This window comes from Haliaeetus albicilla, chromosome 29, assembly GCF_947461875.1.
Source record: "Haliaeetus albicilla chromosome 29, bHalAlb1.1, whole genome shotgun sequence".
NCBI classification, from domain to species: domain Eukaryota; kingdom Metazoa; phylum Chordata; class Aves; order Accipitriformes; family Accipitridae; genus Haliaeetus; species Haliaeetus albicilla.
In genome coordinates, this window is record NC_091511.1 from 5,336,071 (window position 1) to 5,356,114 (window position 20,044).

At 61.5% G+C, this 20,044-nt stretch overlaps 1 protein-coding gene across 2 annotated transcripts; it reads right to left on the reverse strand.

Annotated features, from left to right (window-relative positions):
* Positions 1 to 48: 48 nt before the first annotated feature.
* APEX1 (apurinic/apyrimidinic endodeoxyribonuclease 1) lies at positions 49 to 19,972 on the reverse strand. Of its 2 annotated transcripts, XR_011322727.1 has the most exons (6): positions 19,834 to 19,972; positions 19,094 to 19,378; positions 14,106 to 14,266; positions 11,953 to 12,145; positions 1,059 to 4,143; positions 49 to 591 (listed from the first exon to the last, which is right to left on the reverse strand). XR_011322727.1 is itself a non-coding variant. In XM_069774222.1 (5 exons), the coding sequence occupies exons 2-5, from the start codon at positions 19,146 to 19,148 to the stop codon at positions 3,629 to 3,631; spliced, it is 924 nt and encodes a 307-aa protein (XP_069630323.1). In that variant the 5' UTR covers positions 19,149 to 19,378; positions 19,834 to 19,961; the 3' UTR covers positions 49 to 3,628. The 2 variants fall into 2 exon arrangements, 1 of the variants encoding a protein (XP_069630323.1); XM_069774222.1 differs by having other exon boundaries at positions 49 to 4,143; positions 19,834 to 19,961.
* Positions 19,973 to 20,044: the final 72 nt, after the last annotated feature.

The following is a 20,044-nucleotide window of genomic DNA, read 5'->3' on the forward strand; positions in this document are numbered from 1 at the left end:
CCCAGGCACCTGGGTCCCGCCCCGCCCCGCCCCCTCAACAGCACGTGATTGAACGAAGAGTTTTTATTGGCTCCCCGCGGCGGGGGATAAAAATAGACGCGGGGGAGGGGCTGGGGGTGTCTATAGGGGAGGGGTGGGGCTGGGGGCGGGGTCTCTACGGGCCCTGTGGCCCCTCCCACAACCCTATGGGGTGATGTATGGGGGGGGCGGGGCCATGGCGGCGACGGCGGTTCCCTATAGGTCGAGCTTCGGGGCGCGTAGGACGGCGGCGGATGACATCACATAGGGCCGCCCTATGGCCGTCGAGGGGAGGGGCTTCCGGGGGCGGGATCTTGGTGAGGGGGCGGTGACCTGACGGGAAGCCGACCTATGGGGCTGGAGGGTCAATGTGAGGTGGGTGGGGCCGCCGTGATGTCGTACGGACCACGATGACGTCATCCAGGTCGGTTTTAGGGGCATTTCGGGTGGAATCGTGGCCGAGTAGAGGTGGATGACGTCAGCGTGACCCGATACGCTCCGCGATGACATCATCGAAACCCTAGTTATGGTCGTCTGGGGGGGATTTTGGCCAAGAGGAGGTTGATGGGGCCACTGTGATGCCGTATAGACCATGATGACATCATCAAAACCTGATTTACGGGCATTTAGGGTGGAATCGCGGCCAAGTAGAGATAGATGACGCCATCATGAGGCCACGTGGACCGTGATGACATCACGTTAACCCAATCTGGGGGCATTTAGGGCAGAACTAGAGGCAACTAGAGCTCAACGGGTGCGTTATGATGCCATACGGACCATGATGACATCACGTAGACCCAATTTATGGTCCTTTAGAGCGGATATACGGTCAAGAAGAGGTTGATGAGACCATCGTGACGTCGTATAGAACCACGATGACGTCATCTAAATCAATTTTACGGGCATTTTGGGTGGAATCGTGGCCAAGTAGAAGTGGATGACGCCATCGTGACCCGACACGCTCCACGATGACATCACCTAAACCCTAATTATGGTCGTGTAGGGGGGATTTATGGCCAAGAGCAGGTTGATGGGGCCACCATGACGCCATGTAGACAACGATGACATCATCTAAACCCGATTTATGGGCATTTAGGGTGGAATCGTGGCCAAGTAGAGGTGGATGACGCCATCATGACCTGACACGCTCCACGATGACATCACCTAAACCCTAATTATGGTCGTGTAGGGGGGATTTATGGCCAAGAGCAGGTTGATGGGGCCACCATGACGCCACGTAGACGATGATGACATCATCTAAACCCGATTTGTGGGCATTTAGGGTGGAATCGTGGCCAAGTAGAGGTAGATGACACCATCATGACCTGACACGCTCCACGATGACATCACCTAAACCCTAATTATGGTCGTGTAGGGGGGATTTATGGCCAAGAGCAGGTTGATGGGGCCACCATGACGCCACGTAGACGATGATGACATCATCTAAACCCGATTTATGGGCATTTAGGGTGGAATCGTGGCCAAGTAGAGGTAGATGACACCATCATGACCTGACACGCTCCACGATGACATCACCTAAACCCTAATTATGGTCGTGTAGGGGGGATTTATGGCCAAGAGCAGGTTGATGGGGCCACCATGACGCCATGTAGACAACGATGACATCATCTAAACCCGATTTATGGGCATTTAGGGTGGAATCGTGGCCAAGTAGAGGTAGATGACACCATCATGACCTGACACGCTCCACGATGACATCACCTAAACCCTAATTATGGTCGTGTAGGGGGGATTTATGGCCAAGAGCAGGTTGATGGGGCCACCATGACGCCATGTAGACAACGATGACATCATCTAAACCCGATTTATGGGCATTTAGGGTGGAATCGTGGCCAAGTAGAGGTGGATGACGCCATCATGACCTGACACGCTCCACGATGACATCACCTAAACCCTAATTATGGTCGTGTAGGGGGGATTTATGGCCAAGAGCAGGTTGATGGGGCCACCATGACGCCACGTAGACGATGATGACATCATCTAAACCCGATTTATGGGCATTTAGGGTGGAATCGTGGCCAAGTAGAGGTAGATGACACCATCATGACCTGACACGCTCCACGATGACATCACCTAAACCCTAATTATGGTCGTGTAGGGGGGATTTATGGCCAAGAGCAGGTTGATGGGGCCACCATGACGCCACGTAGACGATGATGACATCATCTAAACCCGATTTATGGGCATTTAGGGTGGAATCGTGGCCAAGTAGAGGTAGATGACACCATCATGACCTGACACGCTCCACGATGACATCACCTAAACCCTAATTATGGTCGTGTAGGGGGGATTTATGGCCAAGAGCAGGTTGATGGGGCCACCATGACGCCATGTAGACAACGATGACATCATCTAAACCCGATTTATGGGCATTTAGGGTGGAATCGTGGCCAAGTAGAGGTAGATGACACCATCATGACCTGACACGCTCCACGATGACATCACCTAAACCCTAATTATGGTCGTGTAGGGGGGATTTATGGCCAAGAGCAGGTTGATGGGGCCACCATGACGCCATGTAGACAACGATGACATCATCTAAACCCGATTTATGGGCATTTAGGGTGGAATCGTGGCCAAGTAGAGGTGGATGACGCCATCATGACCTGACACGCTCCACGATGACATCACCTAAACCCTAATTATGGTCGTGTAGGGGGGATTTATGGCCAAGAGCAGGTTGATGGGGCCACCATGACGCCACGTAGACAACGATGACATCATCTAAACCCGATTTGTGGGCATTTAGGGTGGAATCGTGGCCAAGTAGAGGTAGATGACACCATCATGACCTGACATGCTCCACGATGACATCACCTAAACCCTAATTATGGTCGTGTAGGGGGGATTTATGGCCAAGAGCAGGTTGATGGGGCCACCATGACGCCATGTAGACGACGATGACATCATCTAAACCCGATTTGTGGGCATTTAGGGTGGAATCGTGGCCAAGTAGAGGTGGATGACACCATCATGACCTGACACGCTCCACGATGACATCACCTAAACCCTAATTATGGTCGTGTAGGGGGGATTTATGGCCAAGAGCAGGTTGATGGGGCCACCATGACGCCACGTAGACGATGATGACATCATCTAAACCCGATTTGTGGGCATTTAGGGGGGAATCGTGGCCAAGTAGAGGTAGATGACACCATCATGACCTGACACGCTCCACGATGACATCACCTAAACCCTAATTATGGTCGTGTAGGGGGGATTTATGGCCAAGAGCAGGTTGATGGGGCCACCATGACGCCATGTAGACAACGATGACATCATCTAAACCCGATTTGTGGGCATTTAGGGTGGAATCGTGGCCAAGTAGAGGTGGATGACGCCATCATGACCTGACACGCTCCACGATGACATCACCTAAACCCTAATTATGGTCGTGTAGGGGGGATTTATGGCCAAGAGCAGGTTGATGGGGCCACCATGACGCCACGTAGACGCCGATGACATCATCTAAACCCACTCTGGGGGCGTTCGGGGTGGTTTCCGGCCAGGCAGAGGAGGTCGGGATCGGGGCGGGAAGCGCGCGCGCCATCGGGCGAACTTACGGAAGGGCGGGGCGGGGGCGGAGCCGCTATAGGGCGAGGTAGAGGGTGATGGGACAGTGGTCGCTGCCCAAGACGCGGGAGCGGATCTTGCTGTCGCAGAGGGCTCCTTCCAAGCGGCGCGAGAGGACGAAATAATCGAGGCGCCACCCAACGTTGCGATCCCGGGCGCCGCCCAAATAAGTCCAAAAGGTGTAGGCGTGCGGAACGGCCGGATAAAGATGGCGGAAAGAATCGAGAAATCCGGCTTCTAACAAGGCTCCGAAACCTTCGCGTTCTTCGACGGTAAAACCGGCCGAGCGACGGTTCGCCCGGGGGTGGCGCAAGTCGATTTCGGCGTGGGCGACGTTGAGGTCGCCGCAAAGGGCCACCGGTTTTTGGGCGTCCAAGCGGGCGAGGTAAGAGCGGAAGGCGACGTCCCAGCGGCGGCGGTATTCCAGGCGGACCAATCCTCGGCCGGCGTTGGGGACGTAGGCGGCGACCACGAAGAGGGCGGGGAATTCGGCCGTCACCACGCGGCCCTCGCGGTCGTGCTCCTCCTCGCCTGGATGGGGGGGATTTGGGGGGTCAACTGGGGGGGATTGGGGGGCGACTGGGGGCGACTGGGGTCAATTGGGGGGCAACTGAGGTCAACTGGGGGGAATTGGGGGGCAACTGGGGGCAACTGGGGGGAATTGGGGGCGACTGGGGGCGACTGGGGTCAACCGGGGGCAACTGGGGGGCAACTGGGGGCAACCGGGGGACATTGGGGGCAACTGGGGGGCAACTGGGGTCAACCAGGGGAAATTGGGGGCAACTGGGGGAAATTGGGGGCAACTGGGGGGCGACTGGGGGGAATTGGGGGCGACTGGGGAGCAACTGGGGTCAATCGGGGGAAATTGGGGGCAACTGGGGGAAATTGGGGGCAACTGGGGAGCAACTGGGGTCAATCGGGGGAAATTGGGGGCGACTGGGGAGCAACTGGGGACAACTGGGGGGCAACTAGGGTCAACTGGGGGGAATTGGGGGGTGACTGGGGGCAACTGGGGGGCAACTAGCGTCAACTGGGGGGCGACTGGGGAGCAACTGGGGTCAACTGGGGGAAATTGGGGGCAACTGGGGGCAACTGGGGGGCAACCGGGGGAAATTGGGGGCAACTGGGGGAAATTGGGGGCAACTGGGGGGCAACTAGGGTCAACTGGGGGGCAACTGGGGGGCGACTGGGGAGCAACTGGGGTCAACCGGGGGAAATTGGGGGCAACTGGGGGGCAACTGGGGGAAATTGGGGGCAACTGGGGGGCAACTGGGGTCAACCGGGGGAAATTGGGGGCAACTGGGGGCAACTGGGGGGCAACTAGGGTCAACTGGGGGGCGACTGGGGGGCGACTGGGGAGCAACTGGGGTCAATCGCGGGAAATTGGGGGCAACTGGGGGCAACTGGGGTCAACCAGGGGAAACTGGGGGCAAGTAGGGGAAATTGGGGGCAACTGGGGTCAATTGGGGGGCAACTGAGGTCAACTGGGGGGAATTGGGGGGCGACTGGGGGCAACTGGGGGAAATTGGGGGCGACTGGGGGCGACTGGGGTCAACCGGGGGCAACTGGGGGGCAACTGGGGGCAACCGGGGGACATTGGGGGCAACTGGGGGGCAACTGGGGTCAACCAGGGGAAATTGGGGGCAACTGGGGGAAATTGGGGGCAACTGGGGGGCGACTGGGGGGAATTGGGGGCGACTGGGGAGCAACTGGGGTCAATCGGGGGAAATTGGGGGCAACTGGGGGAAATTGGGGGCAACTGGGGAGCAACTGGGGTCAATCGGGGGAAATTGGGGGCGACTGGGGAGCAACTGGGGACAACTGGGGGGCAACTAGGGTCAACTGGGGGGCAACTGGAGGGCGACTGGGGAGCAACTGGGGGGCGACTGGGGAGCAACTGGGGTCAACCGGGGGAAATTGGGGGCAACTGGGGGCAACTGGGGTCAATTGGGGGGAATTGGGGCGCGACTGGGGGCAACTGGGGTCAATTGGGGGGAATTGGGGCGCGACGGGGGGCAACTGGGGACAATTGGGGGGCAACTGAGGTCAACTGGGGGGAATTGGGGGGTGACTGGGGGCAACTGGGGGGCAACTAGCGTCAACTGGGGGGCGACTGGGGAGCAACTGGGGTCAACCGGGGGAAATTGGGGGCAACTGGGGGCAACTGGGGGGCAACCGGGGGAAATTGGGGGCAACTGGGGGAAATTGGGGGCAACTGGGGGGCAACTAGGGTCAACTGGGGGGCAACTGGGGGGCGACTGGGGAGCAACTGGGGTCAACCGGGGGAAATTGGGGGCAACTGGGGGGCAACTGGGGGAAATTGGGGGCAACTGGGGGGCAACTGGGGTCAACCGGGGGAAATTGGGGGCAACTGGGGGCAACTAGGGTCAACTGGGGGGCGACTGGGGGGCGACTGGGGAGCAACTGGGGTCAATCGCGGGAAATTGGGGGCAACTGGGGGCAACTGGGGTCAACCAGGGGAAACTGGGGGCAAGTAGGGGAAATTGGGGGCAACTGGGGTCAATTGGGGGGCAACTGAGGTCAACTGGGGGGAATTGGGGGGCGACTGGGGGCAACTGGGGTCAATTGGGGGGCAACTGAGGTCAACTGGGGGGAATTGGGGGGCGACTGGGGGCAACTGGGGTCAATTGGGGGGCAACTGAGGTCAACTGGGGGGAATTGGGGGCGACTGGGGTCAACTGGGGGGCAACTAGGGTCAACTGGGGGGCAACTGGGGGGCGACTGGGGAGCAACTGGGGTCAACCGGGGGAAATTGGGGGCAACTGGGGGGCAACTGGGGTCAACCGGGGGAAACTGGGGGCAACTGGGGGAAATTGGGGTCAACTGGGGGGCAAGTGGGGGGCAGCTGGGGTCAACCAGGGGAAATTGGGGTCAACTGGGGGAAATTGGGGGCAACTGGGGGGCGACTGGGGAGCAACTGGGGTCAACCGGGGGAAATTGGGGTCAACTGGGGGAAATTGGGGGCAACTGGGGTCAACCAGGGGAAATTGGGGACAACTGGGGTCAACCGGGGGCAACTGGGGGGCAACTGGGGTCAACCGGGGGAAATTGGGGGCAACTGGGGGAAATTGGGGGCAACTCGGGGCAACTGGGGAGCAACTGGGGTCAATCGGGGGAAATTGGGGGCAACTGAGGGGCAACTGGGGGGCAACTGGGGGAAATTGGGGGCAACTGGGGGAAATTGGGGGGCAACTGGGGTCAACCGGGGGAAATTGGGGGCAACTGAGGGGCAACTGGGGGGCAACTGGGGGAAATTGGGGTAACTGGGGGCAACTAGGGGAAATTGGGGTCAACTGGGCGAAATTGGGGGCAACTGGGGGGCAACTGGGGTCAACCGGGGGCAACTGGGGGCAACTGGGGGGCAACTGGGGTCAACCGGGGGAAATTGGGGGCAACTGGGGGAAATTGGGGTCAACTGGGGCAATTGAGGTGTCAACTGGGACAACTGGGGTCCAGGGGGATATTTTGAGGGTGGTGGGAGGTACTTATGGGTCCCGGGGGGGTACTTAGGGGTCTGGGGGGGTAGTTATGGGTCTGGGGGGGTATTTGGGGGTCCCTGGGGTAGATTTGGGGTCAATTTAGTGGGAATTTGGGCTCGTTTGTGAAGGTTTGACGTTCTCCAAAGACGAGTTTGAAGATGGGGGGGTACTTGGGGGTCGCACTTATGGGTCTGGGGGGGTATTTATGGGTCTGGGGGGGTATTTATGGGTCTGGGGGGGGTATTTATGGCTCGGGGGGGTATTTGGGATTCCCCAAAGTGGATTTGGGGGCAATTTAGCTGGAATTTGGGCTCGTTCGTGAAGGTTTGAGGTCCTTCAAAGACGAGTTTGAAGACCAGGGGGGTACTTGGGGGTCGCACTTATGGGTCCGGGGGGGTAGTTATGGGTCTGGGGGGGTACTTATGGGTCTGGGGGGGTAGTTATGGGTCTGGGGGGGGTATTTGGGATTCCCCAAAGTGGATTTGGGGGCAATTTAGCTGGAATTTGGGCTCGTTTGTGAAGGTTTGAGGTCCTTCAAAGACGAGTTTGAAGACCAGGGGGGTACTTGGGGGTCGCACTTATGGGTCCGGGGGGGTAGTTATGGGTCTGGGGGGGTATTTATGGGTCCGGGGGGGTATTTGGGGGTCCCCGCAGTGGATTTGGGGTCAATTTAGCTGGAATTTGGGCTCGTTCGTGAAGGTTTGAGGTTCTCCGAAGATGAGGTTGAAGACCAGGGGGGTACTTGGGGGTCGCACTTATGGGTCCGGGGGGGTAGTTATGGGTCTGGGGGGGTACTTATGGGTCTGGGGGGGTATTTATGGGTCTGGGGGGGGTATTTATGGGTCGGGGGGGTATTTGGGATTCCCCAAAGTGGATTTGGGGGCAATTTAGCTGGAATTTGGGCTCGTTTGTGAAGGTTTGAGGTCCTTCAAAGACGAGTTTGAAGATGGGGGGGTACTTGGGGGTCGCACTTATGGGTCTGGGGGGTAGTTATGGGTCTGGGGGGGTAGTTATGGGTCTGGGGGGGTATTTATGGGTCTTGGGGGGTATTTGGGGGTCCCTGGGGTAGATTTGGGGTCAATTTAGTGGGAATTTGGGATCGTTTGTGAAGGTTTGACGTTCTCCAAAGATGAGTTTGAAGATGGGGGGGTACTTGGGGGTCGCACTTATGGGTCTGGGGGGTAGTTATGGGTCTGGGGGGGTATTTATGGGTCTGGGGGGGTATTTGGGATTCCCCAAAGTGGATTTGGGGGCAATTTAGCTGGAATTTGGGCTCGTTCATGAAGGTTTGAGGTTCTCCGAAGATGAGGTTGAAGACCAGGGGGGTACTTGGGGGTCGCACTTATGGGTCTGGGGGGTACTTATGGGTCTGGGGGGGTAGTTATGGGTCTGGGGGGTACTTATGGGTCTGGGGGGGTATTTGGGGGTCCCTGGGGTAGATTTGGGGTCAATTTAGCTGGAATTTGGGCTCGTTCGTGAAGGTTTGAGGTCCTTCAAAGACGACTTTGAAGACCAGGGGGGTACTTGGGGGTCGCACTTATGGGTCCGGGGGGGTAGTTATGGGTCTGGGGGGGTACTTATGGGTCTGGGGAGGGTATTTATGGGTCTGGGGGGGGTATTTATGGGTCGGGGGGGTATTTGGGATTCCCCAAAGTGGATTTGGGGGCAATTTAGCTGGAATTTGGGCTCGTTCGTGAAGGTTTGAGGTCCTTCAAAGACGAGTTTGAAGACCAGGGGGGTACTTGGGGGTCGCACTTATGGGTCCGGGGGGGTAGTTATGGGTCTGGGGGGGTATTTATGGGTCTGGGGGGGTATTTATGGGTCTGGGGGGGGTATTTGGGATTCCCCAAAGTGGATTTGGGGGCAATTTAGCTGGAATTTGGGCTCGTTTGTGAAGGTTTGAGGTCCTTCAAAGAGGAGTTTGAAGATGGGGGGGTACTTGGGGGTCGCACTTATGGGTCTGGGGGGGTATTTATGGGTCTGGGGGGGTATTTATGGGTCTGGGGGGGGTATTTATGGGTCTGGGGGGGGTATTTGGGATTCCCCAAAGTGGATTTGGGGGCAATTTAGCTGGAATTTGGGCTCGTTTGTGAAGGTTTGACGTTCTCCAAAGACGAGTTTGAAGACCAGGGGGGTACTTGGGGGTCGCACTTATGGGTCCGGGGGGGTAGTTATGGGTCTGGGGGGGTACTTATGGGTCTGGGGGGGTAGTTATGGGTCTGGGGGGGGTATTTGGGATTCCCCAAAGTGGATTTGGGGGCAATTTAGCTGGAATTTGGGCTCATTCGTGAAGGTTTGACGTTCTCCAAAGACGAGTTTGAAGACCAGGGGGGTACTTGGGGGTCGCACTTATGGGTCTGGGGGGGTAGTTATGGGTCTGGGGGGGGTATTTATGGGTCTTGGGGGGTATTTGGGATTCCCCAAAGTGGATTTGGGGGCAATTTAGCTGGAATTTGGGCTCATTCGTGAAGGTTTGAGGTCCTTCAAAGACGAGTTTGAAGATGGGGGGGTACTTCGGGGTCGCACTTATGGGTCCGGGGGGGTAGTTATGGGTCTGGGGGGGTATTTATGGGTCCGGGGGGGTATTTGGGTGTCCCTGGAGTGGATTTGGGGGCAATTTAGCTGGAATTTGGGCTCGTTCGTGAAGGTTTGAGGTCCTTCAAAGACGAGTTTGAAGACCAGGGGGGTACTTGGGGGTCGCACTTATGGGTCTGGGGGGGTAGTTATGGGTCTGGGGGGGTACTTATGGGTCTGGGGGGGTATTTATGGGTCTGGGGGGGTATTTGGGATTCCCCAAAGTGGATTTGGGGGCAATTTAGCTGGAATTTGGGCTCGTTCGTGAAGGTTTGAGGTCCTTCAAAGACGAGTTTGAAGACCAGGGGGGTACTTGGGGGTCGCACTTATGGGTCCGGGGGGGTAGTTATGGGTCTGGGGGGGTATTTATGGGTCTGGGGGGGTATTTATGGGTCTGGGGGGGGTATTTGGGATTCCCCAAAGTGGATTTGGGGGCAATTTAGCTGGAATTTGGGCTCGTTTGTGAAGGTTTGAGGTCCTTCAAAGAGGAGTTTGAAGATGGGGGGGTACTTGGGGGTCGCACTTATGGGTCTGGGGGGGTAGTTATGGGTCTGGGGGGGTACTTATGGGTCTGGGGGGGTATTTATGGGTCTTGGGGGGTATTTGGGATTCCCCAAAGTGGATTTGGGGGCAATTTAGCTGGAATTTGGGCTCGTTCGTGAAGGTTTGAGGTCCTTCAAAGACGAGTTTGAAGACCAGGGGGGTACTTGGGGGTCGCACTTATGGGTCTGGGGGGGTAGTTATGGGTCTGGGGGGGGTATTTATGGGTCAGGGGGGTATTTGGGATTCCCCAAAGTGGATTTGGGGGCAATTTAGCTGGAATTTGGGCTCGTTCGTGAAGGTTTGAGATCCTTCAAAGACGAGTTTGAAGACCAGGGGGGTACTTGGGGGTTGCACTTATGGGTCTGGGGGGGTACTTATGGGTCTGGGGGGGTATTTATGGGTCTGGGGGGGTAGTTATGGGTCTGGGGGGGTATTTGGGATTCCCCAAAGTGGATTTGGGGGCAATTTAGCTGGAATTTGGGCTCGTTCGTGAAGGTTTGAGGTCCTTCAAAGATGAGTTTGAAGATGGGGGGGTACTTGGGGGTCGCACTTATGGGTCCGGGGGGGTAGTTATGGGTCTGGGGGGGTATTTATGGGTCTTGGGGGGTATTTGGGATTCCCCAAAGTGGATTTGGGGGCAATTTAGCTGGAATTTGGGCTCGTTTGTGAAGGTTTGAGGTCCTTCAAAGACGAGTTTGAAGATGGGGGGGTACTTGGGGGTCGCACTTATGGGTCTGGGGGGTAGTTATGGGTCTGGGGGGGTATTTATGGGTCCGGGGGGGTATTTGGGTGTCCCTGGAGTGGATTTGAGGTCAATTTAGCTGGAATTTGGGCTCGTTTGTGAAGGTTTGAGGTCCTTCAAAGACGAGTTTGAAGACCAGGGGGGTACTTGGGGGTCGCACTTATGGGTCCGGGGGGGTAGTTATGGGTCTGGGGGGGTACTTATGGGTCTGGGGGGGTATTTATGGGTCTTGGGGGGTATTTGGGATTCCCCAAAGTGGATTTGGGGGCAATTTAGCTGGAATTTGGGCTCGTTCGTGAAGGTTTGAGGTCCTTCAAAGACGAGTTTGAAGACCAGGGGGGTACTTGGGGGTCGCACTTATGGGTCCGGGGGGGTAGTTATGGGTCTGGGGGGGTATTTATGGGTCCGGGGGGGTATTTGGGGGTCCCCGCAGTGGATTTGGGGTCAATTTAGCTGGAATTTGGGCTCGTTCGTGAAGGTTTGAGGTTCTCCGAAGATGAGGTTGAAGACCAGGGGGGTACTTGGGGGTCGCACTTATGGGTCTGGGGGGGTAGTTATGGGTCTGGGGGGGTATTTATGGGTCTGGGGGGGTATTTATGGGTCTGGGGGGGGTATTTGGGATTCCCCAAAGTGGATTTGGGGGCAATTTAGCTGGAATTTGGGCTCGTTTGTGAAGGTTTGAGGTCCTTCAAAGAGGAGTTTGAAGATGGGGGGGTACTTGGGGGTCGCACTTATGGGTCTGGGGGGGTAGTTATGGGTCTGGGGGGGTACTTATGGGTCTGGGGGGGTATTTATGGGTCTTGGGGGGTATTTGGGATTCCCCAAAGTGGATTTGGGGGCAATTTAGCTGGAATTTGGGCTCGTTTGTGAAGGTTTGAGGTCCTTCAAAGAGGAGTTTGAAGATGGGGGGGTACTTGGGGGTCGCACTTATGGGTCTGGGGGGGCACTTATGGGTCCGGGGGGGTCCCTGGGGGGTCTCACCGATGCCGTAGGTGACGCTGAGGGGCTCGTGTCGGGCCAGTAGCCCCACGCCGCTGTAGCCGGGCCGTCCCTCGGGGCTGGCCCAGAACTGGTGGGGGAGGCCGGGGAGGGCGCGCACCTCGGGGGGCACGGCCCCCCCCCCGCACTTGGTCTCCTGCAGGCACAGCACGTCGGGGGCCTCCTCCTGCACCCACTGCGGGGGGGGGCACGGCAGCACCCGTGGGTGGGCTCGGTCGGGACCCCCGGGGGTCTGGCGTGGCCCCGCCGGACACCTGGGTGCCCCCCCCCCCCCCCAAAAACCCTGGGTGCTCCCCGGACCCATAAGTGCGACCCCCCAAAACCCCTGGGTGCCCCCCCAGACCCCTGGGTGCCCCCCCCCAAAACCCCTGGGTGCTCCCCAGACCCCAGGGTGCCCCCCCAGACCTGAGGGTGCCCCCCCCAGACCCCTGGGTGCCCCTCAGCCCCCTATGTGTGTCCCCCCGGACCCCAGGGTGCCCCCCCAGCCCCCTGGGTGCCCCCCCGAGACCCCTGGGTGCCCCTCAGCCCCCTGTGTCGTCCCCCCCCAGACCCCAGGGTGCCCCCCCAGCACCCTGGGTGCCCCCCCAAGACCCCTGGGTGCCCCCCCCAGCCCCCTGTGTCCCCCCCCACGAGACCCCAGGGTGCCCCCCCCAGACCCCTGGGTGCCCCTCAGACCCCTGGGTGCCCCCCCAGCCCCCTGTGTCCCCCCCCCGGACCCCAGGGTGCCCCCCCAAAACCGTGGTTGCCCCTCAGCCCCCTGTGTCCCCCCGCCCGAGACCCCAGGGTGCTCCCCCAGACCCCAGGGTGCCCCCCCAGCCCCCTGGGTGCCCCCCCAAAACCCTGGGTGCCCCTCAGCCCCCTGTGTCCCCCCCCCCGAGACCCCAGGGTGCTCCCCCAGCCCCCTGGGTGCCCCCCCCAGACCCCTGGGTGCCCCTCAGCCCCCTGTGTCCCCCCCCCCGGACCCCAGGGTGCCCCCCCAGACCCCAGGGTGCCCCCCCAGCACCCTGGGTGCCCCTCAGCCCCCTGTGTCCCCCCCCCCGAGACCCCAGGGTGCCCCCCCAGACCCCTGGGTGCCCCCCCCAGACCACTGGGTGCCCCCCAAGACCCCTGGGTGCCCCTCAGCCCCCTGTGTCCTCCCCCCGGACCCCAGGGTGCCCCCCCAAAACCCTGGGTGCCCCTCAGCCCCCTGTGTCCCCCCCCCGAGACCCCAGGGTGCTCCCCCAGCCCCCTGGGTGCCCCCCCCAGACCCCTGGGTGCCCCTCAGCCCCCTGTGTCCCCCCCCCCCCCCGAGACCCCAGGGTGCCCCCCCAAAACCCTGGGTGCCCCCCCAGCCCCCTGTGTCCCCCCCCCCGGACCCCAGGGTGCCCCCCCAGCCCCCTGTCCCGTCCCCCCCCGAGACCCCAGGGTGCCCCCCCAGCCCCCTGGGTGCCCCCCCAGCACCCTGGGTGCCCCTCAGCCCCCTGTGTGTCCCCCCCGAGACCCCAGGGTGCCCCCCCAGCCCCCTGGGTGCCCCCCCGAGACCCCTGGGTGCCCCCCCAAAACCCTGGGTGCCCCCCCCAGCCCCCTGGGTGCCCCTCAGCCCCCTGTGTCCCCCCCCCTGAGACCCCAGGGTGCCCCCCCAGACCCCTGGGTGCCCCCCCGAGACCCCTGGGTGCCCCCCCAAAACCCTGGGTGCCCCCCCCAGCCCCCTGGGTGCCCCTCAGCCCCCTGTGTCCCCCCCCCCGAGACCCCTGGGTGCCCCCCCAAAACCCTGGGTGCCCCCCCCAGCCCCCTGGGTGCCCCTCAGCCCCCTGTGTCCCCCCCCCCGAGACCCCAGGGTGCCCCCCCAGCCCCCTGGGTGCCCCCCCCAGCCCCCTGGGTGCCCCTCAGCCCCCTGTGTCCCCCCCCCCGAGACCCCAGGGTGCCCCCCCAGCCCCCTGGGTGCCCCCCCCAGCCCCCTGGGTGCCCCTCAGCCCCCTGTGTCCCCCCCCCCGAGACCCCAGGGTGCTCCCCCAGCCCCCTGGGTGCCCCCCCCAGCCCCCTGGGTGCCCCTCAGCCCCCTGTGTCCCCCCACCCCGAGACCCCAGGGTGCCCCCCCAGACCTGAGGGTGCCCCCCCAGCCCCCTGGGTGCCCCCGGACCCCCGGGTGCCCTCACCTGCAGCCCCCCCTTGCGCACCCAGGCGCGCAGCCCGTCCACGTTCCACGACGTCACCTTGAGGGTGAAGCGCTGCCCCCCCGGCGTCACCTCCCGGGTGGGCGGGTCCTCGTAGGCAAACCCCGCCTCCTCCTCCCGCCCCGCCTTCGGGGGGCGTCGGCCTGCGCGGGGAGGGAAGGGGGGGTTACTGGGAGGCACTGGGAGGTTACTGGGAGGCGCTGGGAGGCACTGGGAGGGGTTGAAAGGGGGCTAGGAAGGGATTTGAGGGGACTGGGGGGTTACTGGGAGGGACTGGGAGGGCACTAGGAAGGGATTTGAGGGCACTGGGGGGTTACTGGGAGGCACTGGGAGGGACTGGGAGGTGCTGGGAGGGACTGGGAGGGCACTAGGAAGGGATTTGAGGGCACTGGGGGGTTACTGGGAGGCACTGGGAGGGACTGGGAGGGCACTAGGAAGGGATTTGAGGGCACTGGGGGGTTACTGGGAGGCGCTGGGAGGGACTGGGAGGTGCTGGGAGGGACTGGGAGGGCACTAGGAAGGGATTTGAGGGCACTGGGGGGTTACTGGGAGGCGCTGGGAGGGACTGGGAGGGCACTAGGAAGGGATTTGAGGGCACTGGGGGGTTACTGGGAGGCACTGGGAGGGACTGGGAGGGCACTAGGAAGGGATTTGAGGGCACTGGGGGGTTACTGGGAGGCGCTGGGAGGGACTGGGAGGTGCTGGGAGGGACTGGGAGGGCACTAGGAAGGGATTTGAGGGCACTGGGGGGTTACTGGGAGGCACTGGGAGGGACTGGGAGGGACTGGGAGGGACTGGGAGGGCACTAGGAAGGGATTTGAGGGCACTGGGGGGTTACTGGGAGGCACTGGGAGGGACTGGGAGGGCACTAGGAAGGGATTTGAGGGCACTGGGGGGTTACTGGGAGGCGCTGGGAGGGACTGGGAGGTGCTGGGAGGGACTGGGAGGGCGTTATGAAGGGATTTGAGGGCACTGGGGGGTTACTGGGAGGCGCTGGGAGGGACTGGGAGGGCACTAGGAAGGGATTTGAGGGCACTGGGGGGTTACTGGGAGGCGCTGGGAGGGACTGGGAGGTGCTGGGAGGGACTGGGAGGGCACTAGGAAGGGATTTGAGGGCACTGGGGGGTTACTGGGAGGCGCTGGGAGGGACTGGGAGGGCACTAGGAAGGGATTTGAGGGCACTGGGGGGTTACTGGGAGGCGCTGGGAGGGACTGGGAAGTGCTGGGAGGGACTGGGAGGACACTAGGAAGGGATTTGAGGGCACTGGGGGGTTACTGGGAGGCGCTGGGAGGGACTGGGAGGGCACTAGGAAGGGATTTGAGGGCACTGGGGGGTTACTGGGAGGCACTGGGAGGGACTGGGAGGTGCTGGGAGGGACTGGGAGGGCACTAGGAAGGGATTTGAGGGCACTGGGGGGTTACTGGGAGGCGCTGGGAGGGACTGGGAGGGCACTAGGAAGGGATTTGAGGGCACTGGGGGGTTACTGGGAGGCGCTGGGAGGGACTGGGAGGGCACTAGGAAGGGATTTGAGGGCACTGGGGGGTTACTGGGAGGCACTGGGAGGGACTGGGAGGTGCTGGGAGGGACTGGGAGGGCGTTATGAAGGGATTTGAGGGCACTGGGGGGTTACTGGGAGGCACTGGGAGGGACTGGGAGGGCACTAGGAAGGGATTTGAGGGCACTGGGGGGTTACTGGGAGGCACTGGGAGGGACTGGGAGGCGCTGGGAGGGACTGGGAGGGCACTAGGAAGGGATTTGAGGGCACTGGGGGGTTACTGGGAGGCGCTGGGAGGGACTGGGAGGGCACTAGGAAGGGATTTGAGGGCACTGGGGGGTTACTGGGAGGCGCTGGGAGGGACTGGGAGGGCACTAGGAAGGGATTTGAGGGCACTGGGGGGTTACTGGGAGGCACTGGGAGGGACTGGGAGGTGCTGGGAGGGACTGGGAGGGCACTAGGAAGGGATTTGAGGGCACTGGGGGGTTACTGGGAGGCGCTGGGAGGGACTGGGAGGGCACTAGGAAGGGATTTGAGGGCACTGGGGGGTTACTGGGAGGCACTGGGAGGGACTGGGAGGTGCTGGGAGGGACTGGGAGGGCACTAGGAAGGGATTTGAGGGCACTGGGGGGTTACTGGGAGGCGCTGGGAGGGACTGGGAGGGCACTAGGAAGGGATTTGAGGGCACTGGGGGGTTACTGGGAGGCGCTGGGAGGGACTGGGAAGTGCTGGGAGGGACTGGGAGGACACTAGGAAGGGATTTGAGGGCACTGGGGGGTTACTGGGAGGCGCTGGGAGGGACTGGGAGGGCACTAGGAAGGGATTTGAGGGCACTGGGGGGTTACTGGGAGGCACTGGGAGGGACTGGGAGGTGCTGGGAGGGACTGGGAGGGCACTAGGAAGGGATTTGAGGGCACTGGGGGGTTACTGGGAGGCGCTGGGAGGGACTGGGAGGGCACTAGGAAGGGATTTGAGGGCACTGGGGGGTTACTGGGAGGCGCTGGGAGGGACTGGGAGGGCACTAGGAAGGGATTTGAGGGCACTGGGGGGTTACTGGGAGGCACTGGGAGGGACTGGGAGGTGCTGGGAGGGACTGGGAGGGCGTTATGAAGGGATTTGAGGGCACTGGGGGGTTACTGGGAGGCACTGGGAGGGACTGGGAGGGCACTAGGAAGGGATTTGAGGGCACTGGGGGGTTACTGGGAGGCACTGGGAGGGACTGGGAGGCGCTGGGAGGGACTGGGAGGGCACTAGGAAGGGATTTGAGGGCACTGGGGGGTTACTGGGAGGCGCTGGGAGGGACTGGGAGGGCACTAGGAAGGGATTTGAGGGCACTGGGGGGTTACTGGGAGGCGCTGGGAGGGACTGGGAGGGCACTAGGAAGGGATTTGAGGGCACTGGGGGGTTACTGGGAGGCACTGGGAGGGACTGGGAGGTGCTGGGAGGGACTGGGAGGGCACTAGGAAGGGATTTGAGGGCACTGGGGGGTTACTGGGAGGCGCTGGGAGGGACTGGGAGGGCACTAGGAAGGGATTTGAGGGCACTGGGGGGTTACTGGGAGGCACTGGGAGGGACTGGGAGGTGCTGGGAGGGACTGGGAGGGCACTAGGAAGGGATTTGAGGGCACTGGGGGGGTTACTGGGAGGTGCTGGGAGGGACTGGGAGGGCACTAGGAAGGGATTTGAGGGCACTGGGGGGTTACTGGGAGGCGCTGGGAGGGACTGGGAGGTGCTGGGAGGGACTGGGAGGGCGTTATGAAGGGATTTGAGGGCACTGGGGGGTTACTGGGAGGCACTGGGAGGGACTGGGAGGGCACTAGGAAGGGATTTGAGGGCACTGCGGGGTTACTGGGAGGCGCTGGGAGGGACTGGGAGGGCACTAGGAAGGGATTTGAGGGCACTTGGGGGTTACTGGGAGGCACTGGGAGGCACTGGAAGGGCACTAGGAAGGGATTTGAGGGCACTGGGAGGTTACTGGGAGGCACTGGGAGGCGCTGGGAGGGTGTTATGAAGGGGTTTGAGGGCACTGGGGGGTTACTGGGAGGCACTGGGAGGGACTGGGAGGGACTGGGAGGGGTTGAAAGGCGGCTAGGAAGGGATTTGAGGGCACTGGGAGGCACTGGGAGGGCACTGGGAAGCACTGGGAGGGCATTAGGAAGGGATTTGAGGGCACTGGGAGGGACTGGGAGGCACTGGGAGGGTGTTATGAGGGCACTGGGGGGTTACTGGGAAGCACTGGAAGGGGACTGGGAAGCACTGGGGTCACTGGGAGAGAAGTGACAGGGGGTTCGGAGGCACTGGAAGGTTACTGGGAGGGGAACTGGAAGCAGTGGGAGGGGACTGGGACCAGACTGGGAGGATACTGGGGAGCACTGGGAGCAGACTGAGAAAGCGCTAAGAAGCCCGTACTGGTCTATACTGGTGGAGACACATTTATACTGGTGTGTACCGCCCCACAGCGATCCATACTGGTCGATACTTGTCCGTACTAGTTTGTACTGGTCTATACGTGTCTGTACTGGCCTGTACTGGCTTGAACTGGCCCATACTGGTCTATACTGGCCAGTACAGGTCTGTACTGGCCCCTGCTGGTGTGTACTGGTCTGTAACTGGTCTGTACTTAACCGTACTGGTCTGTACTTAACCATACTGGTCTGTACTAGTCTGTAGCGACCCACAGAGATCCATACTGGTCCGTACTGGTCTGGTTAGATCTATACTGGTCCATACTGGTCTATAACAACCACTACAGGTCTGTACTGGCCCATACTGGCGTGTACTGGTCTGTAACTGGTGTGTACTTAACCATACTGGTCTGTACTCGTCTATAGTGACCCATACTGGTCCGTACTGGTCTGTACTGGTCTGCTCAGATCTATACTGGCCCATACTGGTCTATACCGGCCAGTACAGGTCTGAACTGGCCCATACTGGTGTGTACTGGTCTGTAACTGGTTTGTACTTAACGGTACTGGTCTGTACTTAACGTCTGTAGTGACCCACAGAGATCCATACTGGTGCGTACTGGCCCACACTGGTGTGTACTGGTCTGAAACTGGTCTGTATTAGTCCATAGTGACCCATAGACATCCATACTGGTCTGTACTGGACCATACTGGTGTGTACTGGCCTGTAACTGGTCTGTACTTAATCGTACTGGTCTGTACTCATCTATAGTGACCCATACTGGTCCGTACTGGTCTGTACTGGTCTGCTCAGATCTATACTGGCCCATACTGGTCTATACCGGCCAGTACAGGTCTGAACTGGCCCATACTGGTGTGTACTGGTCTGTAACTGGTCTGTACTTAACCGTACTGGTCTGTACTTAACGTCTGTAGCGACCCATAGAGATCTATACCGGTCTGTACTGGTCTGAACTGGTCCGTACTGGTCTGCTCAGACCTACACCGGCCCATACCGGCCCATACTGGTCCGTACTGGTCCGTACTGGTCCGTACTGGTGCGGACTCACCCGCCTCCTCCCCGGCGTCGCCCTCGGCCGCCTCCTTCTTGCTGCGCTTCGGCATCGCCCACAGGCCACGCCCCCTCCGCAGCAGGCCCCGCCTCCTCCTCTGCAGGCTCCGCCTCCTCCGCTGTCGGGCCCCGCCCCTTCGAACCGCGGCTCCTCCTCCTCGGGGGGCTCGGGCTCCTCCCCCCCGGGCTGAGGCCACACCCCTGGGCTCAGGCTCCGCCCCCGCCGGGGTTCTGGCCCCGCCTCCGGGCTCTGGCCACGCCCCCTCGGGCACAAGCTCCGCCCCTAGAAAAGGGAGAGAGCGGCATCAGCGCGGGCTCCGCCCCCCCCGCGCAGCCCGCAACCAATCAGAGCGCCCCGCGGAAGGGAAACCCCGCCTCCCCCGCTAAGGCTCGGCCAATCGGGGAGCGCGTCCCGCGGAAATCAGCCAATCAGCCGGCCGCCTCGCTTGAACCGGCCAATCAGGGCTCGCCGCCTCCTTCCCGCGGCCAATCAGCGCCCGCCGCAACCACGTGGCGGCCAATGGAGGCCCGCCGGTGCCCGAACCGGAGCCAATCAGCGTCCACCGGGCACCGAACCGGAGCCAATCAGCGTCCACCGGGCACAGAACCGGAGCCAATCAGCGCCCGCCGTGCCCCCCCCCATCACCGGCCAACCAATCAGCGCCCGCCCCCGCTCCCCCCCCCGCCCCGTTCCCCCGCCGCCCTCCTCCCCGCGCGGCCAATCAGCGCCCGCCGTACCTTTAGCCCCGCCCAATCGGCGCTTCCCGGTTCCCCGCCCGGGACCAATCAGCGGCGGCGGCGGCGGCAGCGCGCGCTTGGGCAGCTCCGCGTGCGTCCGGCGGGCGGGCGGGGGGGCGGGGCCGGAAGCGGAAGTGCCTTTGCGTCACGGAAGGGGGGCGGTGGGTGTGTGGGCGAGACGGGCGCGTCACTTCCGGCGCGCCGCCGGAAG